General features: G+C 39.2%; 1 protein-coding gene across 8 annotated transcripts in view; it reads left to right on the top strand.

Annotated features, from left to right (window-relative positions):
• Positions 1 to 20,703, top strand: part of LOC145994848 (uncharacterized) — a 448,153-nt gene that overhangs the window by 106,975 nt on the left and 320,475 nt on the right. For 6 of the 8 annotated variants that reach the window (XM_083131229.1, XM_083131228.1, XM_083131235.1 and 3 more), the window contains exon 2: positions 3,735 to 4,014. The exons of 1 other annotated variant lie outside the window; for it this stretch is intronic. In XM_083131229.1, coding sequence (XP_082987355.1) covers positions 3,895 to 4,014 — 120 coding nt within the window. In that variant the 5' untranslated portion in view covers positions 3,735 to 3,894. Of the gene's footprint in view, positions 1 to 3,734; positions 4,015 to 20,116; positions 20,327 to 20,703 lie in introns of those variants that run through there. One more of the 8 variants, XM_083131231.1, reaches the window with a different exon arrangement.

Genomic DNA, 20,703 nt, shown 5'->3' with positions numbered 1-20,703 from the left:
TTTAAAGTTTCCATAAGTACCGTATCTATGTACTGTCACCGGCATTAAAAATGGGATATCTAGATCCTGAAATACTCGCTTTCATGCAGGGCGTTGTGTGTGTTGCATAACTACCGGGATAAGTGGACTTTAATAGAAAATTTTCAATGGCATCTTCTACCACCGCCGTAGACATAGGCAATACACATAACGTCTTGCAAGGAAGCGAGTATTTGAGGATATAGGTGCCACATTATTTGGCCGGCGACTGTACATTGTGCAAAAAGTAAGTGTTACGGAACCCCATGACAACAGCGAGTGTATAGTATACGAAGTTCTTCTAAACGCTTTAAGGTTTTGATGACGTACTTGCTGTAACGTAAATGGTTCATAGTAATGTTATCCCTGAAAGAAGAGAGGAACACACACACACATACACACACACTCTGAGAAAGACAGAGGACGACAGAGAATGAAAGAAAAAAGAAATAGAGGATGAAGTCACATATGTAGAGATACAGTCCCTTCATTTGGTTATTGATTGATTTGGTGTTTTAAGTCCACTTTATGCACAGAAAGGCTAATCGGGACTGGACCCACAGTTTAAAGTGGGATCCGAACCACTCCATCATTTGGTTATTGTGCCACTCGAATGCGTGCCCATGCAGCGGATAGAACCTCGCCACTTGCCTGTGAGATCGTATGTGCGTAATCCCTCAACTGTCGCAGAAGATGTACTACCACATATTTTTCACTCTTTTGTTGATAAAGTTCACTTAAAATTCTCCTTCTTACACTTTTGCACGAGTTAGTTTTCACATGAGAAGCCTAGATAAAATTTCTTTGTTCTAAAGTGTACTTACATACGTTATAACAATAACAACATTTATCAACATTGGTTTATCACTTGTCACCTTAGCAAACTACACAGAAGCGAATATAAACCTTTCTTCAACGCGACACGTCCACCCGTATGACAATCAGACAGAGAGTTGCATGACATGGATATCCTCTCGATAACATGCTGTTGTTCAGAATTATCTTGTGTTCCAGTGTGTGCATATCGAATAGAAATTTGACGAAAACTCTGATTGAAAAGGTACCAAATACGCTATACGCTGAAGTTGAAGGGATACGGACATCTGATTTCGTCGGCAAGTGACGTAGTTTTAATTGCTAAACGAGAACTCGTTCTAACGCCACAGCTGTGAAATGAACGAAATTACAAATTGCATAGGTAGAGAAATCAATATATAAATATTAAGAGAGGCGTAGACAGGAAGAGGTAGAATATGTATGTATAGAGAAATACAGAGTGAGTGAGCGTGAGTGGAAGGGATAGACATAGGCATAGAGAAATAAAAAGAAAGCTGAAAAGAGAGATATATAGCTACAGAGGTAAAGTTCGTGAGAGTGATACAGCAATTTCTGTTGAAACCCGACAGTTGTGACATCTGTCCTTTCTATTTAGCATTTATATTGTTCATCCGTAAATTTAGTGCGTTGACTCTGGAAACACGAGGATGACTGTCAGAAAAAAAGAAAATGCTAAATCTTGCACATTGAACCAGGATGGAGCACAGATGCTGTGCAACTCAAGAACGTTATCTTCCTTGTATCTGTAGGCAAAAGAGCGAAATCATTTTCCTATCTAATTTGCCTCATCTTTCTTCCTGTTCGAAGGGCGTTGTACTGGCTGTTGCCGGACGTGGAAGCAGAATGTCATTGTTTCCTCAGGGCGAAGACATTGTTGCAGAGGGCGGTTGCAAAAACCGTAGCGGGGCTTGTTTCGAAGAAGTATGTGAAATGACAATGAGGGTGTTCCTGTATGTAGATCCCTTTTGCCATCACGTGGTAATTAGGTCTTGGATCGTTACTTTACCGTATCCAATCGCAATCTGATTGTCGCTGTAGAGTAAAAATTGTGCTATTTCAAGGACCGGAAATTTTCGATTGTATTTTTCTACTGTCTTTACGCTCTTTGGTGATATTTATCTCACTAGTATTCAGTCTATTATTTTTATGACGTGAAATCACTAAAATTTGCAAAATAATAAAAATGAACGTAGGAGCATTAATTTCATTCTAAACAAATTTTGCCAAATTTAGGGATATGTTCGTCCAAACATCCTTCCACTTAATTATATTGTGATCTGTTAAGAGTATGGAGCAACAATCTTGGAATTGTTTGATGCGATCCCCAAGAGGAAAATTCGTTATTATTTACCAAGTCTAGCACCTATCAATAACAGCCAAAACCAAATGAGATTCCTCTTTCCAATTTCAGACAATATATTTTATGTATTCTCACTCCTATAAAATCACAGGGAATAACTATTAATAGCTACAGTTCACTTTTAAAGTCATTCTTGGTCAATTTTTTTTTCTGTTTTGTTTCTTTCAAGTGATTGCATGATTTTGCCACCATACAAACCTATGAAAATTATGTAAATGATAACTTTTTAATATTCTGTCATTACAAGCAGAATTCAATACATGTTCCTTGTTTTATATATAAATAAGTGTATTGAAATTGTCATAATTTTATCAGATACGTTTATTGTAGATATTTCTATTAACCTCCACTGGCAATGTAATGGTTGACTTGCAACCCATAACTTCTACAGTGTGGGTATAAATTCATTAAAGATAGTTACATTTACTGGAAACTTAAAATAATGAACCGGCGAACTTGAAATATTACCACTGATATTTTATATACAGCATCAGCAGGTTATTTATTCAGGTTTTTTGTGAGATCTGTTTTCTAAAACTTTGTCAAGGGGTATTTTGTTTATTGCTTTGCAAAGTGATTCGTTTGCCCCGGGATTAGTGACGCTGGTGTCGCATTTCTAAGTACTTGTGAGGTGGGAGCAGTGGCGCTAGTGTCGCATCTTTAAATCACTTCAAATCACGCAGTTTGTATATCTTCCAAAGGCCCAGATATCGTGGTGCTGGTATAAAGAAAATACTTCCAGCAGTAGTTGTCGCTGGTGAAAGTTTTGGATAAGCTGTTAATTGGATGAAAACGCTACTCTCAGTTTGTACGGTTTCGAGCAGGCCAGTTGTTGTGTGTTTGGTCTGAAGTGCGCACGAATCGCTACGAGCAGCGTGTCTTCAAATCCACCACAAGAATGATTCTAGCATTGGAGGGCGAAGTGATGATCCTCTGCCGTTCGTTCAAAATTGGTTTTCAAAATTTGTGGAACACGTTTTTCCCGTTTCGTCAATGCAGTGTTCAGATTCTTCGTTTGTATATCGGATAAGTGCACGTCAATATCTAGGAAAAGGAACACGAATGTTGAAGATGGGCACATGTGGCCGAGCAGTCGTTTAGAAGTTTGCTGGACGTTTTTCTTACACCATACAGGCTATGGTACGTCACAGTGATGTTAATTTGCAATGTAAGTACTTGTATAAAAGAAGAGATAATTACCAAAATGTCATTAGATGGCTCTAGTTTTGCTAATTACACACCAGCAATTAATTTAACAGCATAATAATAGTAATTTGCATACTACTTTCTCCTTAGTCACAGAATTTAACACTATACAACATAACCAATGACTTATGTCAGTCCGTAGTTTCGTTTCTGCAGAAAAACATCTGGAAAAGGTGTTCACAGCGTTCTAGCTTCGAGATTTAGCTTTACCATGGGGAGACAAGCTAGTGGTGAGAGAGACGTATTATTCACTAATGGTGCTATATTCGCCAAAGGAAGATTCAAAATAGTGAAACGGAAGCTCTTTTCATAGGTATCACTGATACATCACAGTGCATAGTGTTGTTGCGCGAAGCCATGCTCGTCCTGGAAGTGTAAGTGTTGCCACTTGGCAAGGCAGTGTTTCCAACTAATGTCCAACTGCAGTTTGTGTGTGCCTTCTCCAGCTGGACAGCGAGTGAAGTGAGGAGAACATGGATCTGGTTCGCATGGACAACATTTCCGACGCCCACGTTCACCTTTACTATTCCGTGAGGCGATTCAGGGATCTTCTGGTGTCGGAGCTACTGAGGAACAAAAAGAATGGCGTCCTGGTACGTAGAAACCTGTTTTCATTCATTCACAATGTTGTGTTATACTGGCTTCGTTTCTTGAAAAAAACTTCTGAACTTTTAATTAACATTCTGCTGGAAATTGGGTTGCACGTTTCATTTTATTGTTCCTACTTAAGGCTTAGCGTCACGATTCAGGAGTTAGGAGAGGAAGCAGGGGCGTGCGTAGGATTTGAAATTGTAGCTATTAGTCTTTGTAGTTTGCTCCACCAAGAACAGACCTTCTGGCATCGAATTTTCAAGACTACGCTAGTGATGCGGGCGTGGGTGATGCAATGGGCTGCTTGCCATGTAGTCCTTCCCCTGCGTTGCCAAAATGTGTGACACTCTTCAACACATTCTCGTTACCTTTATTCACTCCCAGGTGTTCGCATCATCACGAAGGAAAAACCACACAGCGATAGCAGAGATGTAATATGTGACATTGTTGAATTTATTAACAACGATGCACGGCAATATAAATATGGCAACACGGGGGCATTCAGGCACAATCGAAAGGGAACATTTTGGTCGACGGTTATTGCGATAGGAGTAGACAAATGACTAGCCACTTTAGTTCGTGAGTTGGCCGTTGTCCCTTTTCTTTGTACGACTGTAGTTTCTGATACATTGATCGTTGGCCCAAACGGACGGACACGAACATACACCAGATGTCCCTGATTCAAATCCCGGCCATGGGTGTTCTTGAGTGTCCCTTCATCAATTTCATTATATCATCACTCGTCCTCATCTTTGCGATTAGCCAAAAGTGGCAAAAAAGCGAAGTAAAATAAACCAACTCAATGAATCAAACGAACGCAAGGGTACATGCTGTAAATATCCCTCTCTAAGCTATTCATTCAAAATAATAACATGATTTTCACGTAGATTTGGCGAGATTGTTTTAGAGCCATAGTACTTTTAAAAATGAAGTATCAAAAAGTTATCAGTGTTCAATATGAAAAAACTTTCATGTTTTGAAGATGCAAATCCAATAAATAGATGGCAGTATTTTAACGTCTTGATTATTTATTCGTTAAGGACAATTATTTGCTGAGCTATCAGCGAAGCAATTTTCCGTTCTTCCATTGAATTCTCCTAATTTTCCTTTGTGTATTTTACCTATTGGAGAGAGTTTCTGTGTGGTATTATGCCTTGCATTTCTTTTCTAGCTCTCCATGATTTTCGTACGCTTGTTTTATAAGTACACATAACCTACGAAAGTAAATCAGTATCCTTCAGTCGCAAAAAAGAGTCTTGAATTGTGATAGATGGCGGTGCGATGGTTGTCGGGGTACTGGAGATGCATAACGTAAAAACGCCATGCAGTCGTTGTATATCTAGATGTTATTGACCTCATTTGTTATCGAAACCTTGAAAAGACCCATTTCGAGAGTATATCAGACCAACAAAGCATTCCTTTACCTTGCCTCCAGCTATCTGGCTGGGGGAATTGTGAAGGATCCCGGCGTACCAGCAATTTGGAGCAGGGACATGTCCAACAGAGTCCGCCCATCGACTCGAAGGAATTTGGGTAATGTTTTAATGGAAGGATTGATACAACTCTTATGCACAAGAATTATGTCTTGAAGTTTCTTTTCGTTTTTGAATGTTCTAAGTTAAAACTGTTACATGCGATATTGATACGTCGTTCCTAGGAGTGGGAGGGAGGGGAAGAGAGAGAGAGAGAGAGAGAGAGAGAGAGAGAGAGAGAGAGAGAGAGAGAGAGAGAGAGAGAGAGAGAGAGAGAGAGAGAGAGAGAGAGAGAGAGAGAAATTAGGGGAGAACAGTGGAACAAAGATATGGAAATAGAAACAGAGAAAAACGAAAGGGAAAGGCACCAGAGGACATTTTATCAATTTATGCTTTACGTATTTTCTCAATTTCAGTCCCGAAAGATTTTTTTTGGGTACACCAAGAGTTTCGGAAAAATCTGGGACGTGTAGCAACTGTATATTGCACTTTAATGTGAAATATAATTTTAAATATTTTACTCTTATGAAATTATGCTTATGCTACATTTTAACGAATACCCGTGAAGTGTAAAAAAGATCAGCTTTCTAGCTCTGGGTGGTTCCACGAAGCATGCATCTAAGTGTAGCATTTTGAATATTTGCAGAAAATTAAAACTTGACAACCCTAAATTACGCACATGAATAATTTAGTTTCAAGTTTAGAAATATCTCTTTTCGTTCTCATCTCGATTTACTTTACAAGGCCTATGTGTGTAGGTTCAAACCACTCTTTAAATTCCATTGGTTCCACGGGTACACACTGAACAGGGGTAGTTTCTTCCTTGGAACCGCACAGGGGAGACTATTTTCCCTCATTGTGGTTAACGCTCCATATGAAGAGGACCCCTCAGTAGTCCACCCTTGCTCATGGCAGAATCATATAACGTATGCTGCACTTGCTATTATCCGTCTTACAACCGCCTGCACGACTTCGCTCTGAATCCATTTTATTTTACATTTCCTCTTGTTCTGTCTCACAATTAAGGGGAAGGTGTCTCTCTTATTCAGCAGTCTTGTCCATTTGTGCGTATTAAGTAGGATGTTTCATTGGGAAAATACGAGTATTAATTGTTTCGAGCATTATTCAAGTTTCAACGGGAAATTATTACTTCTTGTGGGGCAATTGTCCAAGTTTCAAACGTGAAATTATTACTTCTTTTGGGACAGTTGTTCAAGTTTCAACGGGAAATTATTACTCGTTCTGGGCAATTGTTCAAGTTTCAACGGGAAATTATTACGTCTTTTTGGACAATTGTTCAAATTTGAACTGGAAATTATTACTTGCTTTGGGGCAATTCTTCGTTTCAACGGGAAATTATTACTTGTTTTGGGCAATTGTTCAAGTAGAATGTGCTCTTACAATGACAATCATAGAAAATAATAAATTAAATGTGCATTTTTCGATCGGATTATGAGACGTGACTTACATTAGTATTATCCAGTGATTTGTAGTTGATATTACTGTACCACTAAGTTAAAAAAAAGGACAAGACATATTAACAGCCCAGTAGCACACTCTATTTTTCAGTATCCAACTGAACAGAAGATTCAACTCAATGCTAAACCCAGTGCAGAAACTCGTTCTAGTAATTAATTAAAAATCACTTTCAAAGTGTTGTCAAAACACTTTATAAGCGCCAATTGACAACACACCACAGTGATTTCAAACAACTACCGATTACAAGACTTCATTTGTTTCATGAACGAGGTTTCAGATAAAAACAAAACAAATATGATATTCATTTGACAATTTCAGCCCATAATTGTGTATCTGGTTTGCATCAGTATTCCAACCAAGTTTTTCAATTGATACATAGTACGAGGGTCACTATTTATATTTTGAGCCTAACAATGAAAAAACAGGAATTTGACATTGAAAACTGCTGTATTGTTTTTCGAAGTATTCTCCTTTATGGTCAATACACTTTTGCATTCGTTCCAACCATTTGTCAAAGCAGTTTTTCCAATCTTCTTGAGACACCTCCATAATATGGTTTTTGAACGCATCAACGACGTCTTCCGCCGACGAAAATCGTTGTCCACGCAATTTATTCTTGACATTCGGGAACAAGAAGAAGTTATTGGGTGCCAAATCAGGACTGTACGGTGGATGACCCATCAATTCGATTTTTTGACTGTTGATAAACTCGGTTGTTAGACGAGATGTGTGACAGCTGGGATTGTCTTGATGAAGAATGATCCGACGGCGTTTTGTTGTTTCCGTATTTGACCGAAGACCTCTGGCAAACAAATTGTTGTGTACCATTCAGAGTTGACCGTTCTACGTTCCTCTAAAGGCACAGTTGCCACATGACCAGTTTCCCCGAAAAAACAGGCGACCATTTGTGTCGATGTGCTTCGAGCGCGAAGAACTTTTGTTGGATTGGGTTCATCTTGAAACACCCATACAGTCGACTGCTGTTTACGTTCCGGCTCATATGCATATATCCATGATTCGTCACCTGTTACAATCTTATATACGTCTTTTGAAGCACCACGATTGTATTTATTGAGCATTTGTTTGCACCAATTGACGCGAGCGTCTTTTTGAGTTTTGCCAAGACGAATATGGAGGGACAACGTTGAGATGGACCTAAAGGAAATCGGTAGGGATGGAAAAGAGTATATAGATCTTTCTCAAGATAGGGAAAGATGGAAGGCCTGTGTTGCTGCAGCCATGAACCTTCGGGTTTAAGAAGGCTAGAGAGTTAGTTAGTTAGTCTTTTTGAGTTTTTGTCAAATTGTGTGGGATCCAACGAGAACATACCTTTCTCACAGCTAAATGATCATGTAATATTTTATATATGCTGGTGGAACTAATGCCTATGGTTGTCTCAATCTCACAGTATGTCACATGACGATCTTGCAGTATTAGGTTTTGCACAGCATCAATGTTTTCTTGAACAACAACTGATTTTGGACGACCTTCGCGAATCTCGTCGGTGAGCGAATGGCGGCCACGATTAAATTATTTATACCAGCGTTTCACAGTGGCAAAGGATGGGGCTTCATCGCCAAATGTGGAAGTAAGTTGATCGATGCACTCTTGTCTTGATTATCCACGTCGAAAATCGAAAAAAAATCATCGCACGAAAATGTTCACGAGTTAATTCCATTTTATTGTTGTCGCGCAATCTCCAAGGCAACATAAACAACACAAATGAAGCTATTGACAAAACATTTGAAGTACGTTATGGTCAATAATGCCAGACGATTCCGTGCAAACGTCAAATCGCGCCTAACTTCAATCAGTGTTGCCAAGGCTCAATATATAAATAATGACCCTCGTATATAAACTCAAATATTAAAACTATATGTATTTGACAGCATTGAGCTCGTTTCAAGTAGTGGTAACGTCGTCGCCGTGTAATCAAGGGGTCCCAGGGTAGATACCATATAGAGGCGCATAGTGGTTCGGATCCCAATTTAAATTACAGTCATAGTTCTGATTAGCCTATCTGTGCATAAAGTGGACTTAAAACAAACTCGTTTCAAGTACTCTGATTTCAGAGTTTTTGTGTCTTTCATACTGATACAAGGGCACATATGCAAGACGTAATTTTGTGGCAGTTTTATAACGCAAGGCTAATCGCAACGTTGCCAATTTCATTTCTATCCGAGCTGGTGGCACCGCGTTTCCCTTCCAGTGGACACCCAGCTTAACAATACCACGAGAGAATAATTTCCGGTAACAGTTTTAAAGTCCATTGATGTTTCGAAATCTTCTCTACTCTCCTCACACGTACCACTGAAAAAACAGCTGCTGTGGGGGATGGGAGGGGAGTATAAAGCACATCCAGTTCTCCCCCCCCCACACACAACCCTATGCTCACTGTGGAATTCCGCGCGTGCGTGAAACTGAAAACAGATAATTAAATACTCGATTAGCATGTGCCGCTGGTTTCGCTTTTGTTTAACAATTCCCGCACTCTCCACTGTTTCCATGCGATTGAATTTCACTTCCGCCATTCTCCCGTTTCAGCCAAAACCACTCTGCTCTTTTCCCTCCGCCACTAAATTTATCTTTCCCCTTTATCAATGGCGACTGTGTAATTCACTGGGACCCACGACTCTTCCACGGTGACGTCACGTCTAGTGGCCTTGTCCTTGAATCAATCAAGATCGTGTCTGTCTTTCATGTCACCACTCTCTTTGTGGTGGTGGGAAAACTCTCTCTCGGTTGCCGCACAAGTTGTGAATCTTACGGATAGGGGGTGACAGTAGCCATCCGAAAGATCGTATTACTATTATTGTGTTATTACTAATGTTGCTAGCAACAGATGGAGTGGAGACGCGTGGGAGAAAATATCTGTGGGCACATATCGCACGTGCGTTCCAGTGTAGATCAATGGTTAAGGCTCTCACCTTTAAGGAGAACTTTCCCGGGTTCGATTCTTCGGTGGTAGCCTCACAATAGGTCTGCTGATCCAGTTTCGCGAGGACAATTGAATCGTTAAGATAATATGCCCGATGCGGGTTGTAAGGGGTGACCGTTTTAGAAGGCACCGAAAAGTCAACCTTACATCCATGTATACTCTATCCGGGGAATCTCTAGAGCGGGAAGAAAGCAAATGAGCGGAGCTGAAGCAGTACACGCTGCTGCAAAGGCTGGTAACTACAGTCGCTTTTCCCCCACCCCGCCAATCCCCCACCCCGCCAATCCCTTTCCCACGTGTTCATTGGTGGAGCCGTCTCGCGTCACTACTTGCGCAGAGACTTGTTTTCGTTCGCTTGCTCCAGAGATACCCGGGACAGAGTATAGTACACCCCGATTACTGCACTCTTGCAGGACAACGAGGCTCTGGCGTGTGTACCTACGGCCAGTATAATCCTCTGTAGGGTTGTGTTGTTCATATACGTCCTGAGTACCCCTGTAGAGCCTCAGCTTATAACATGGGCAAGGAGATTTGAGTTCTCAGAAACACATGTTGATTTTAGCTACGGTAAGGGGCTTGAACCCGTATAATGTGACGAGTGCAAATAGCTTAAACGCTGACGCACCCGCAATTTTCAGTCAATCAATCAATATGCCCGATGGGTTTCGACCAATGCCTTTATACATGGCAAGGCCGTTGTGGACTTTTCTTGCTTATATGCAACGTCATTATTACTGGCAGGTCATGTATTGTAACACGATACCAACATCGCAGTTGAAATTGAGTGTTGAGTAGGTGGTAAATTGACACAGTTCGAACGTAGTATTTCCAGCGTGTAAGGATAGTGTGTAATAATTGAAATCGCGCTACTGTGGTGCTGATATCGTGTTGTGATCTGTGACCTCCCAATGATGACGTTGAATATAAGCAAGGATTTCATGCACAGGCCTTGTTAAAAGAAGGCATTGACTCGATGCGCTGACAATGTGTGTCACTCGGTGAGAAAGCCACGTGGTAGACCCTCAAAGTTTAGTTTCAATTCCGTTTCTGTTGCACTGCACGGAGTGCAAGCGAGTTTCTAAAGCTTGACCAGCACCTGCAATTTGATGTGTGTGTTAATTACAGTAGTTGCAAAAGCAAACGCAAGGGAACGCAATGCTTTTTACAGAACTCCAACCCAGTCCTCGTAACTCTTCTGCAAAATCCCAACGTCTTTTAGAAATTCGAACGTCTTTCAACCTCAAAATGCAGCATGCGTTCGATTGGGTTGATTCAGGGTCCTTCTTATAATGCTCACAAATTCAGTGGTGGAGTAGCGACAGGGAAGTCGGGAGGTTGCCTACCTCATGCCAATCACATGGCTCTCCCCCTTCTTGGAAGGGAGGAGAAGATCCACCCTGTGTGCGCCCTTCATCCCCTTCATCTTCTCCCGCAAGGAATCGATTAGTTATTATAGAAGCCGCGAGGGTTCTCTCCCTGTATCTGGAAACTGGCTAAGAGACCATTTCGGTCCGTAGTTACTCAATGGCGTGATCGTATGTTTGCATTTGCATTTTCTAGGACTCTGGGATAATCGTTTAATGTCCTCTTTCGAATGGAGAGAATGAAAAGTGACATCTGTGAAGCCAACATGGAATGCAGGCTGTACATCAGGGTGGAACGAAAAAAATATTTAAAAAAAAGTTCTAATAGTGCGGAAAAGTTGCCTTTTGATGTAAAAACGACCAAAATAAAATTTGATGGTAATTGGAGCATTTCTTGAGGTGCCGCAAGTACGATAAAGTTTCATTAATTTGAATATTTTTTGCTCTATTTTAACCTTTTTCTCTAGTTTCTTATTTGCGCTATAATAGCCCAAATCAAAAAGTTCGTACTTTTTATGCCTTTTTATTAATCTAACAAACGTTTTTGGGGGTTTTATATTTAATATTTTAATAATTATTTTTTTATCCTCACCATAAATTTAAAACCCCCAAAAAACGTTTGTTCGATTAATAAAATGGCATAAAAAGTACGAACTTTTTGATTTGGGCAAATGAGAAACTAGAGAAAAAGGTTGAAATAGAGAATAAAAAACTTTATCGTACTTGTGGCACCTTTAGATATGTTCCAATCACCATCAAATTTTATTTTTGTCGTTTTTACATCAAATGGCAACTTTTCCGCACTATTAGATTTTTTTAATTTTTTTTTTTCGTTCCAACCTACTGTACACGTCTACAGACAGGCACATAGCCAGGAGGAGGACTCGGGGCCCAACCAGAATTACTACAGATATCTAATTTAAATAGTGTATAAAGAATTAATTTTACTTCCATTGCAGAATTAAACATCTTGTAATATACGAGAAATTAATCTTCAGCGCTTCTAGCCCAACTTTTTTGCCTTTAGACGGCAGCTGCTGATAACAGTTATCACAGCGCGCTACGACGCCAATGGTCCCGGGTTCGAATCCTGGCCTGGGCATGGATGTGAGTGTCCATTGATGAATTCCATCATATCATCACTCATCCCCATCTTCGCAAATTAGCCAAAAGTGGCACAAAAAGCGAAGTAAAATAAACCAAATCAATTAAATCAATCGTCACTATAATCCCCATCGTCGCGATTAGTCAAAAGTCACAAAAACAACGCTAAGTGATTATATCACTTCTAAAGCCATGCTTGAATGATTTGTTTTATTTTATTTCGCTTTGCTGGCTCTTTCGGCTAATCGCAAATATGGGAATGAAAAATGATATGATGAAATGTATATCTCAAACACACTCGGACGTGACACAATACAAGCGACACAGAGGATAATACTGGCTTTGAGTTAAGACGCCAGAGCCTCGTTAGTCTGCAGGAGTGTAGAGTGGGATACATGAGTATTGTGAAGCAAATTTTTCATCACTGTGTTTACTCTCCTTGTTTTACGCAACGATTGAAAAAAAACAACCACCAAACAAGCTGCTTATAACCTCTGCACAAGAATACGTAGATATCTCATATTCTGCCGGCTCGTGACAGAAAACACATCTCCCCTCAAACATGTTGGTTCCTATTGTGTAACTTGGTGCATGCGCTCACGACTCAAACAGCAGGAAATTACAAGAGTTGCAGTTGAAGCATTTCTTTCACTGTTTCCCGGTTCTTCCGGTAGATGGTGTCAGTCTCCAACTTGATTTCCATGGTTCAGGACATGCGTTCACTTTCGCTAAACTGCAAGAGATTAGCACAGAGAAGTGTAGAACGTTAAAGTTAACAATCTTCGAGTTATCAACAATGGAAAAAGTTTGGAGATGGAATGTAGTGAATTCTGAACTCTCGATATCTCAGTACAATAGATTAGAAGATTGGAAGGTTTGGCAAGAATTTACAATACCGGAAGGATCTCCAATTCATTTCCTACTTCTTTCACTCACTAAATATCGAGTCCTCATGACGTATCTGCAGTTAAGATTAGGGGGTGACGTGTAGACATTGTAAAATAACGTTCATAATTACCACGATCATTCTCCATACACAAACATGAGAACCATGTTTGTTGATATGTGCTCGAGCGTTCATTTGAGGAAAATGGCGTCTTGCGTGAGGGAGAAAACATTGCTTGCCGCTCTAGTGCTACAAAATTAACATTTCGTTAATGTATTTGCTCGCAATTGGTCCGCAAACCATTCTCTGATATCCCCCAGGAACCATTTTCGGTAAGGTTAGGTTAGGCAAGCATAGTTAAAATTTAGTTCGTAAAACAATGCACATATAGCTCCAGAGAAACATAACCGAAAACCACTTAATTCGGCTTATTTTCCAATTTCCAGATGTGACCCCCGCAATACGAGGCCAAAATTACTTAGTATAGGCTAACGAATATGAAAAAATTTGGAGATCCTTCCGGTTTTGTAAATTCGCTCCGAAGGTTTACAATTCGTACTCGTGTTTCACAAATTTCACATGTTTAGTCTTCCTCGTTGAATTCCAGAGGCGCAACCACGAATTTTTGTCTGGGGGCAAGTACCAGGATAAACGTATCAATAATAATAATAATAATAATAACAACAATAAGAATGGCATTATTATTATTATTATTATTACTAATGGTAGTAGTAGTGGCAGAAAGTGAATGATAAATGCATTCCGAAGATATTTTTTTTTGTTCATATAACATATATACTACTCTGTAATTTTCATGTACAACATATGTTTTACACATATGCAACATGGAGCGACATAAAATAAGAAAATGCATATGCAACACGCTAACACTAAATTCTGCACGTATTCAAAGTGCATTCAATACATATATACAACAAATGTTATTTAAATACATTACATTAGAAAGAACAAAGATCCAAAGAAAATTTTCAGATCCAATTTTTGCAATTGAAAACAATATTGAATTAATAGGGCGCAAATAATTCACTGGACGTCATGGAATTCTCTGTTTCACAACTCGTTTTCATTTCGATCATTCGGTATCCATGGCCGACTCCTGCCCCCCACCTACATACGGCTCGGAATCGAGGGGGGCAATTGATCCCCTGTGCCCCCTGCAGGTGCCCTAAGCCGTCAATGTTTGCCCCCTTGCCCCCTTCCGTCGAAGGTTGGTGGTAATGCCCCCTGTCCCCCTGTGGTTGCTCCACTGTTGAATTCTTGTGCTCACATATTGCTCACAGCAGTGACATTCAGGTATTTTGTTTCTGTGTCCGTCGAATAGCACTGTGCTATTTGCGGTATCGTCCTAATTGCGAACACTTCCTGCTTGAACAGGAACACACTCGAAGGGCTGCGTCCTAATTGCGAACACATTTTCTGCCTTGTGACCTACAACTTTCTCTCAATTTCCCGAGTCCTTTTAACTATATTTTAAGAGAGACTCAGTGCCAGACTTGAGACTGGTCAGTGGCCTGTGGGTCAGTGGTGGTGTAAAAGTTGCACCTCAAATTGAAACATGTCAGTTGTAACAAAATCCGACATGATTAAAGCCTTCGACGAAGTACATACATTATATATACATTATACATATTGTACAAAAAAGCTTATTTAATTAATAATACAATTAATGACTTTGTCAATTAATAATGCGGTGAACGTTACCTAGTCAAATTTCAAAACATATGATATTGTTCTTAAAAAAATAGGGATATCATAAATCTCCTTGTATTTGTCTGTGCTTCTTGCTATCCTCGTCCAACAAAATATATATTTTCTTCCGCTTGACACCTTCCAAGATCAATTCCATTCTCATAATTATATAATTTGACTTTTCTACCTCAGCCTCTAAGCATTTAATGAGCTCTGCCATTCTTGGATATGGCCTACCAATAGATTTTTTATGATTCCATCCCTCCACTGCATTATTTGTCCGGTGCCTCCTATTGAAACAGTTCCACATATCTTGTCAGTAAGGGGTTTTCGAGCCACCGGTCCACAAAATAGTCGAAGAACTTCACAAGGTTTTCATGACTAGGAGCTTGCTCGTAAATACGAAGCCATCCTTCTTCAAGATCTTCTAGGTTTAGAAAAGCTAAAGACGCTCACATACGGATGCTCCTCTATATTTCTTCATCTTCATCCACTCTGGTATTTCCCTCAAGATTAATCGAATCAATCGTAAATAAATCTCTTTCTTCTTGTCTGGTGGAAACGCAAAGACTAGAGGTACAACATTTGCTTCTAAAATCGTACTGTCCAAGTCTGCATGTATGGTGTATATCTAAGAAAACTGGCTAGCACAGCTTTTGAACGTTTCATCCATAAAAAAATGTGTTTGGGTCATCAAAGTCTCTCTTCCTTCGGTGTTGGAAAAGACCAGAATTCTCGTGTCTTATACTTACCTGTTTTTAAGAACAGGTTTTCAGCTCTGTGTGTTCGCAATTAGGACGTGGAAATATTTCTCAGTTTCATGTGTTCGCAGTTAGGACGTGGAAATATTTCTCAGTTTCATGTGTTCGCAATTAGGACTGTTCGGAATTAGGACGCAACCCTATTTGCCCCCAACGTCGCAGTGGAGATTCTAATCTATGATTCGGCGGGTCTGGTTCAGGCAGGGCACATCTAGCTGCTAACAATCACTAAAACTAATTCCTAAGAGCTTTAAACCTGGCCCTTCTAACCTAACCGCATTATTAGAACTAAGCGGCATTATAAATAGGTTGGGAATTGTTAGGTTAGAATCAAGCACGTATTTAGAAATTTATTTCGGGGCGGTCCGAACAAAGTGTCTCAAATAATAATAATAAATAATATAAATGTTTAAATTAAAATAATTTTATTAATATATTAAGTTATAAGAATAATAATATTCATAAATATTAAATTAATATTGTATTGTACATTAATAAGAAACTATAAAAATAGAGATATAAAAGCATGTATTCATTATCTAGCGTACGTGTAGTTAAGATCGCTAAGATTTGTATTAAAGCAACTGCCCTGGCAAGGAAATCAGTGCCAAATAGATGAAAAATTGAATATTTATTAAATAACAAGAAAGAATATTAGATTAAGTTGACGAAAATTAAACTTTCAGATTAATATCTTTGGTACTTTCCGGGAGGGGGGGGGGGGTCCGGAACCTTGGGCTTCGCACCTATAAATGTGCGGTGTGGTAGGATAGTTTAGTGTGAAGTGATTCCAATAAAATACAGTAAAACCTCGTTAATTCGGACAGGGAAAAACAAACAAACAAAAGGCAGAATGCAAGGTTTTAAATGTGGTTAGAAGTCCGGAAGACAACTTCCCAAAGAAAAGGCAGTGTTGTTTCCCGCAGATTTTGTACTGTATTGTATAGTGTATTTAGGCCTGTTCCCTTTAAATACACCATAATAAACGTGTTTTGTTGCTATAAACGGAGTTTTAATGCACTTTCTACTGTTCTTTTAGGTTAATTCAGTTAATCCAGACTTTCGTTAAACCGGTCAAACTTATCCCACCCATTAGTTCGGATTAACGAGGTTTTACTGTAATGATGATGTTGTTATGCAACAAAAGAGTCATTGTACTACGTTAGGTTTTGTTTAAACACACACAATCACATGAAATTAATATTGAATAAAGTTATTATAGAAATTAAATATTTACTGCCTTCAAATTAATTGAAAGAACCCTCGATTATACAAGAAATGTTAAACAACGCATATTTTAATTTTTTTTACTTATCAAGGCTTTCGGGGGGGGGGGGGTACGGACCCCCTGGACCTCCTTAAATACTTCTTTGGTTAGAAGAGCCAGACTTAATGCTCTTAATAATTAGTTTTAGCGACTGTTGCAGCTGAATGTGCCCCGCACACTTGATGAAGGGAGAACAGGGGAATATTTAGAATATATTCTAGCGTTAACATTTATCAATCTGATCGTTAATTTATATAACAGGACGGAACCGTTTTTAATTGAATTTTTTATATTTCATTATGCAAAAAGATAGATAATGATTATAAATTACGGTTGCGTGTACCGTAAATATATATTTAAAGAAAGCGAATAATTAAAATCGCATTAATAGGGGTAACTATGTAATGACCGTTAATACTTTGAAAAAAAAGAGGCATGATCATTTTGTACGGTAGATGGATGGATGGTAGCAGAAATTGACCATCTTAGACCATTTCTCCACTCAGCTTTTTATATTGTGTATGGCATTTACTCGTACGCACTTAAAATCACTTCATCTTTATTTTATTTTTCAGAGAAAGAAATCCTATCGCAAATTCTTGCTCCATCTTTTCATTCTCCTTCGTCCTCTTCATTCTCTCAGTTGTTCTCTCTTCCTACTTTATTTCATTCTATTTTCTTCATTATTTCCTTCCTTTTCTTTCTCTCTTCTTTTCCCTTTTCTTCCTGTCCTTTCTTTTCTTTCATTATTACCTTTGATTTCTTTCTCTTCCTTTATTTTTCTTTTCTCATTTCCTTTTCTTCCCTTTTATTTTCTCTTCTTTTCCTTGCTTTTATTTCTTTATTCCTTCCCCTTCATTCTTTTTATTTTCTTTCTTACTTACTTACTTTTCTTTCTGTTCTTTGCTTCCTTGCCCTTTCCTTCCTTTATTCCTTTTTATTTCCTCATTAGTTGTTCTTCATTTCCTTCTTTATTGCTATATTTCCTTTTCTTCCTCTTCTTTATTTTCCAAATTACTTGTCTTCCTTTATTTTCTTTTTATCCCTTTATTTTCTTTTTCTCATTTATTTTTCTTCTCTTCTTTTTCCTTATTCCTTTCTTTTCATTCCTTTTATTTTCTCTTTTCCTTTGTTCCTTATTTACTTTTTAATTCCTTCCTTACTCTTTTCTTCTATTATTCCTTTTTCTTTCCTCTCTGGCTTTCTTCCTTTCCTTCTTTATTCCTTTATTTCCCTTTTCTTTCTTACCTTCCTTTATTGCTTTTCTTTTCTTCTCATTTCCCTTTTCTTCCTTACCTTCCTTTATTGCTTATCTTTTCTTCTGATTTCCTTTTCTTCTTTTTCTTCCTTACCTTTCTTTTTCTCATTTATTTTTCCTCTTTATTTTCTCATCTTTTCCTTTCTTTTCATTCCTTTTATTTTCTTTATTCCTGTGTTCCTTACTTAGTTTCCTTTCTGTGTTTACTATTTCTTTCCTCGTTTGCTTTTCTTCCATTTCCTTCTTTATTCTTTCTTTCCCTTTTACTTCATTTTCTTTATTCCTCTCCTTTTTTCTCATTTCCTTTTCTTTCTACGATGAACATCCTTTTGCTTTTGTACAAAAACAGATTTGGACTTCCAGAAACCTTCACTTTTCATCGTTCGAAAGTTTTCTTCGTTGCTCTAAAAGGAGCATTATTGCCGATCTTTCTCTCCGCCGATAAGATGAATGCTTGTAGGTCAATGTGGCAGAAAATATTTAAAAGTCACGCTGGAATAAATCTCGTGCAGGCGCCCAACATCCGAATAAATTTTCCTCCCACGCAGGGGTCGTAACGCGGAAGAAAGTGCAAATAAAAAAACGAGGAAATGGTTACGAGAAGAAAGCCTGGTGACATCAAGTGTGAGAAACAGGGCAGGGAAACGAACGCGTGGAGTTGTGAAGAGCTTCTCGTCGTAACACCAACCATCCTTTCACTCCTATGCCTCGTAACGTATGATCCCAGGTGTGGAATAATCACGTTGGCAAACCCATGCTTCATTTTACCAAATGTGGGGAATTTTTCACTTCTTTTCTACTGAAATGAACTGAAAGGGAGAAAGGAGAGGAAGACAGAGCAAAAGAAAGAAGAGGGAGGCAAGAATGTGGAAGAGATAAAGAAGAAATGTAGTGTGGGAAAAGTAAGAGAAAGAGGAAAAGGACCAAAGAGAGGCAAAGAAAAGAGGAGAGAGAGAGAGATGGACAGGAGAAAGAGAGGAAAAAATTAGAGATAGATTAGATAAGAGGGAAAAAGGAGAACGAGAGAAAAGATAAAGAAAGAGAGAGAGAGAGGAGAAAGCGAGGAATGATAGAAAGAAAGAGAGGGGGAAGCAGAAACTAACTGCATTGTATGCTGTAGTGATAAATCTTGGAAACATATCCGCCGACGAACCCACCTATACGTATTATTCCATTCCATCTTGAACACTATAAGATATTGAAGCCTCTTTAACATTTAGCTGCTTAATTATTCGTGGAAACCACCTGAAGAAATACTTGACCCATTTCTCCATTTAAATGTGCCTTAATTTAACTTAGGCATTTTACATTGTCTGACATTGCAACACTGCTTCCGCAGCTTTGTTGTGTTTGCATTTAAAAGGACTCCCTACTCTGTAGAGAATGGAATAATTAAATTCTGAGCAAGTGTATTTTATATGCTTTTACAAAAATGCACACTTATTCTTTGTAGCACTATTATCGCGTTCACTGGAAGGGATGTGTTATAATTGTTCTCTTTAAAGTGAATCTTTAAAAAAACAACACGAGATGGCAGTATTAAATGCAAATGGTGAAGAAGCATTGTTCACAACTCAAGACTATCAGTCACTTATCTACCATTGCGAATAATTTTCAGACATAGTCACTCATAAACGTTATCAGGATCTAGTGTAGATAGCGCAGTACATCTCCGTTGTATGTTTTGGCGAAATAATGCACATGTAGAAAGTTATCTGCAGTGATACGACTTCAGTGCCTTCACCCTCCCCTCTTCGGAGCGAGGAGAAAGTGTGGCACCTTCACGCCACCTATCGTTCGGTAGGTGGAGATAACCTTGAAGGCTGCGATTGTTGTAACGCTGTTACAACATTCTCGCGCTCAGGGGGATCTGTGTGTATGTGTGTGCGAAGTGTAGTGGAAGAGCCTGTGCTGAACAGCTGACTTTCCTTCGCCGCCAAAGCTTCTTGTGCTTTTTTTCCCCCGCGTAGGCTGCGTGTGTCGTTTGTTTGGATATGACTACTCATTTGGACTAAGAGATGGTCGTCCCACAGCATCCACCTCAGGAGCAGGAAGAGGAAGCAACGGAGCATCAGGTACGTCGAGTTTACTGCGTAGTAACGAAGTTTTAACCTTGACACACTCCTTGCACTATCTTACGAGGCACGCTTGTCAACATTAAGTCGTTGACGTGCTTGTCAAGGCTTATCTTGCGCATGCACGATGCTTGTGATACACCTGCGTGGTTGAATAGTACTGCACGTGAGGGACTCGAACCTGCAAAGTGAGTTTTTCTGCAGGATAAGGATGGCAAAACTAGGAGCAGAAGACATGTCAGCCCCTCTTGTGCTCACATCTTTCACTCATCACATCGTGTGTGTTTCTTTTGCCTATATGGCTCTTCCTTCCTTGCTTTCGCTGTCTCGGTTCACCTATCTCTCCTTCTGTGTCTCTCGCTTTTCCTCCTCATCAT

The sequence above is a fragment of the Lepisma saccharinum genome, chromosome 11 (genome assembly GCF_977018435.1).
Source record: "Lepisma saccharinum chromosome 11, izLepSacc3.1, whole genome shotgun sequence".
NCBI lineage: Eukaryota > Metazoa > Arthropoda > Insecta > Zygentoma > Lepismatidae > Lepisma > Lepisma saccharinum.
The sequence above is the reverse complement of the archived record's forward strand: the minus strand, read 5'-3'. Positions and strand labels throughout refer to the sequence as shown.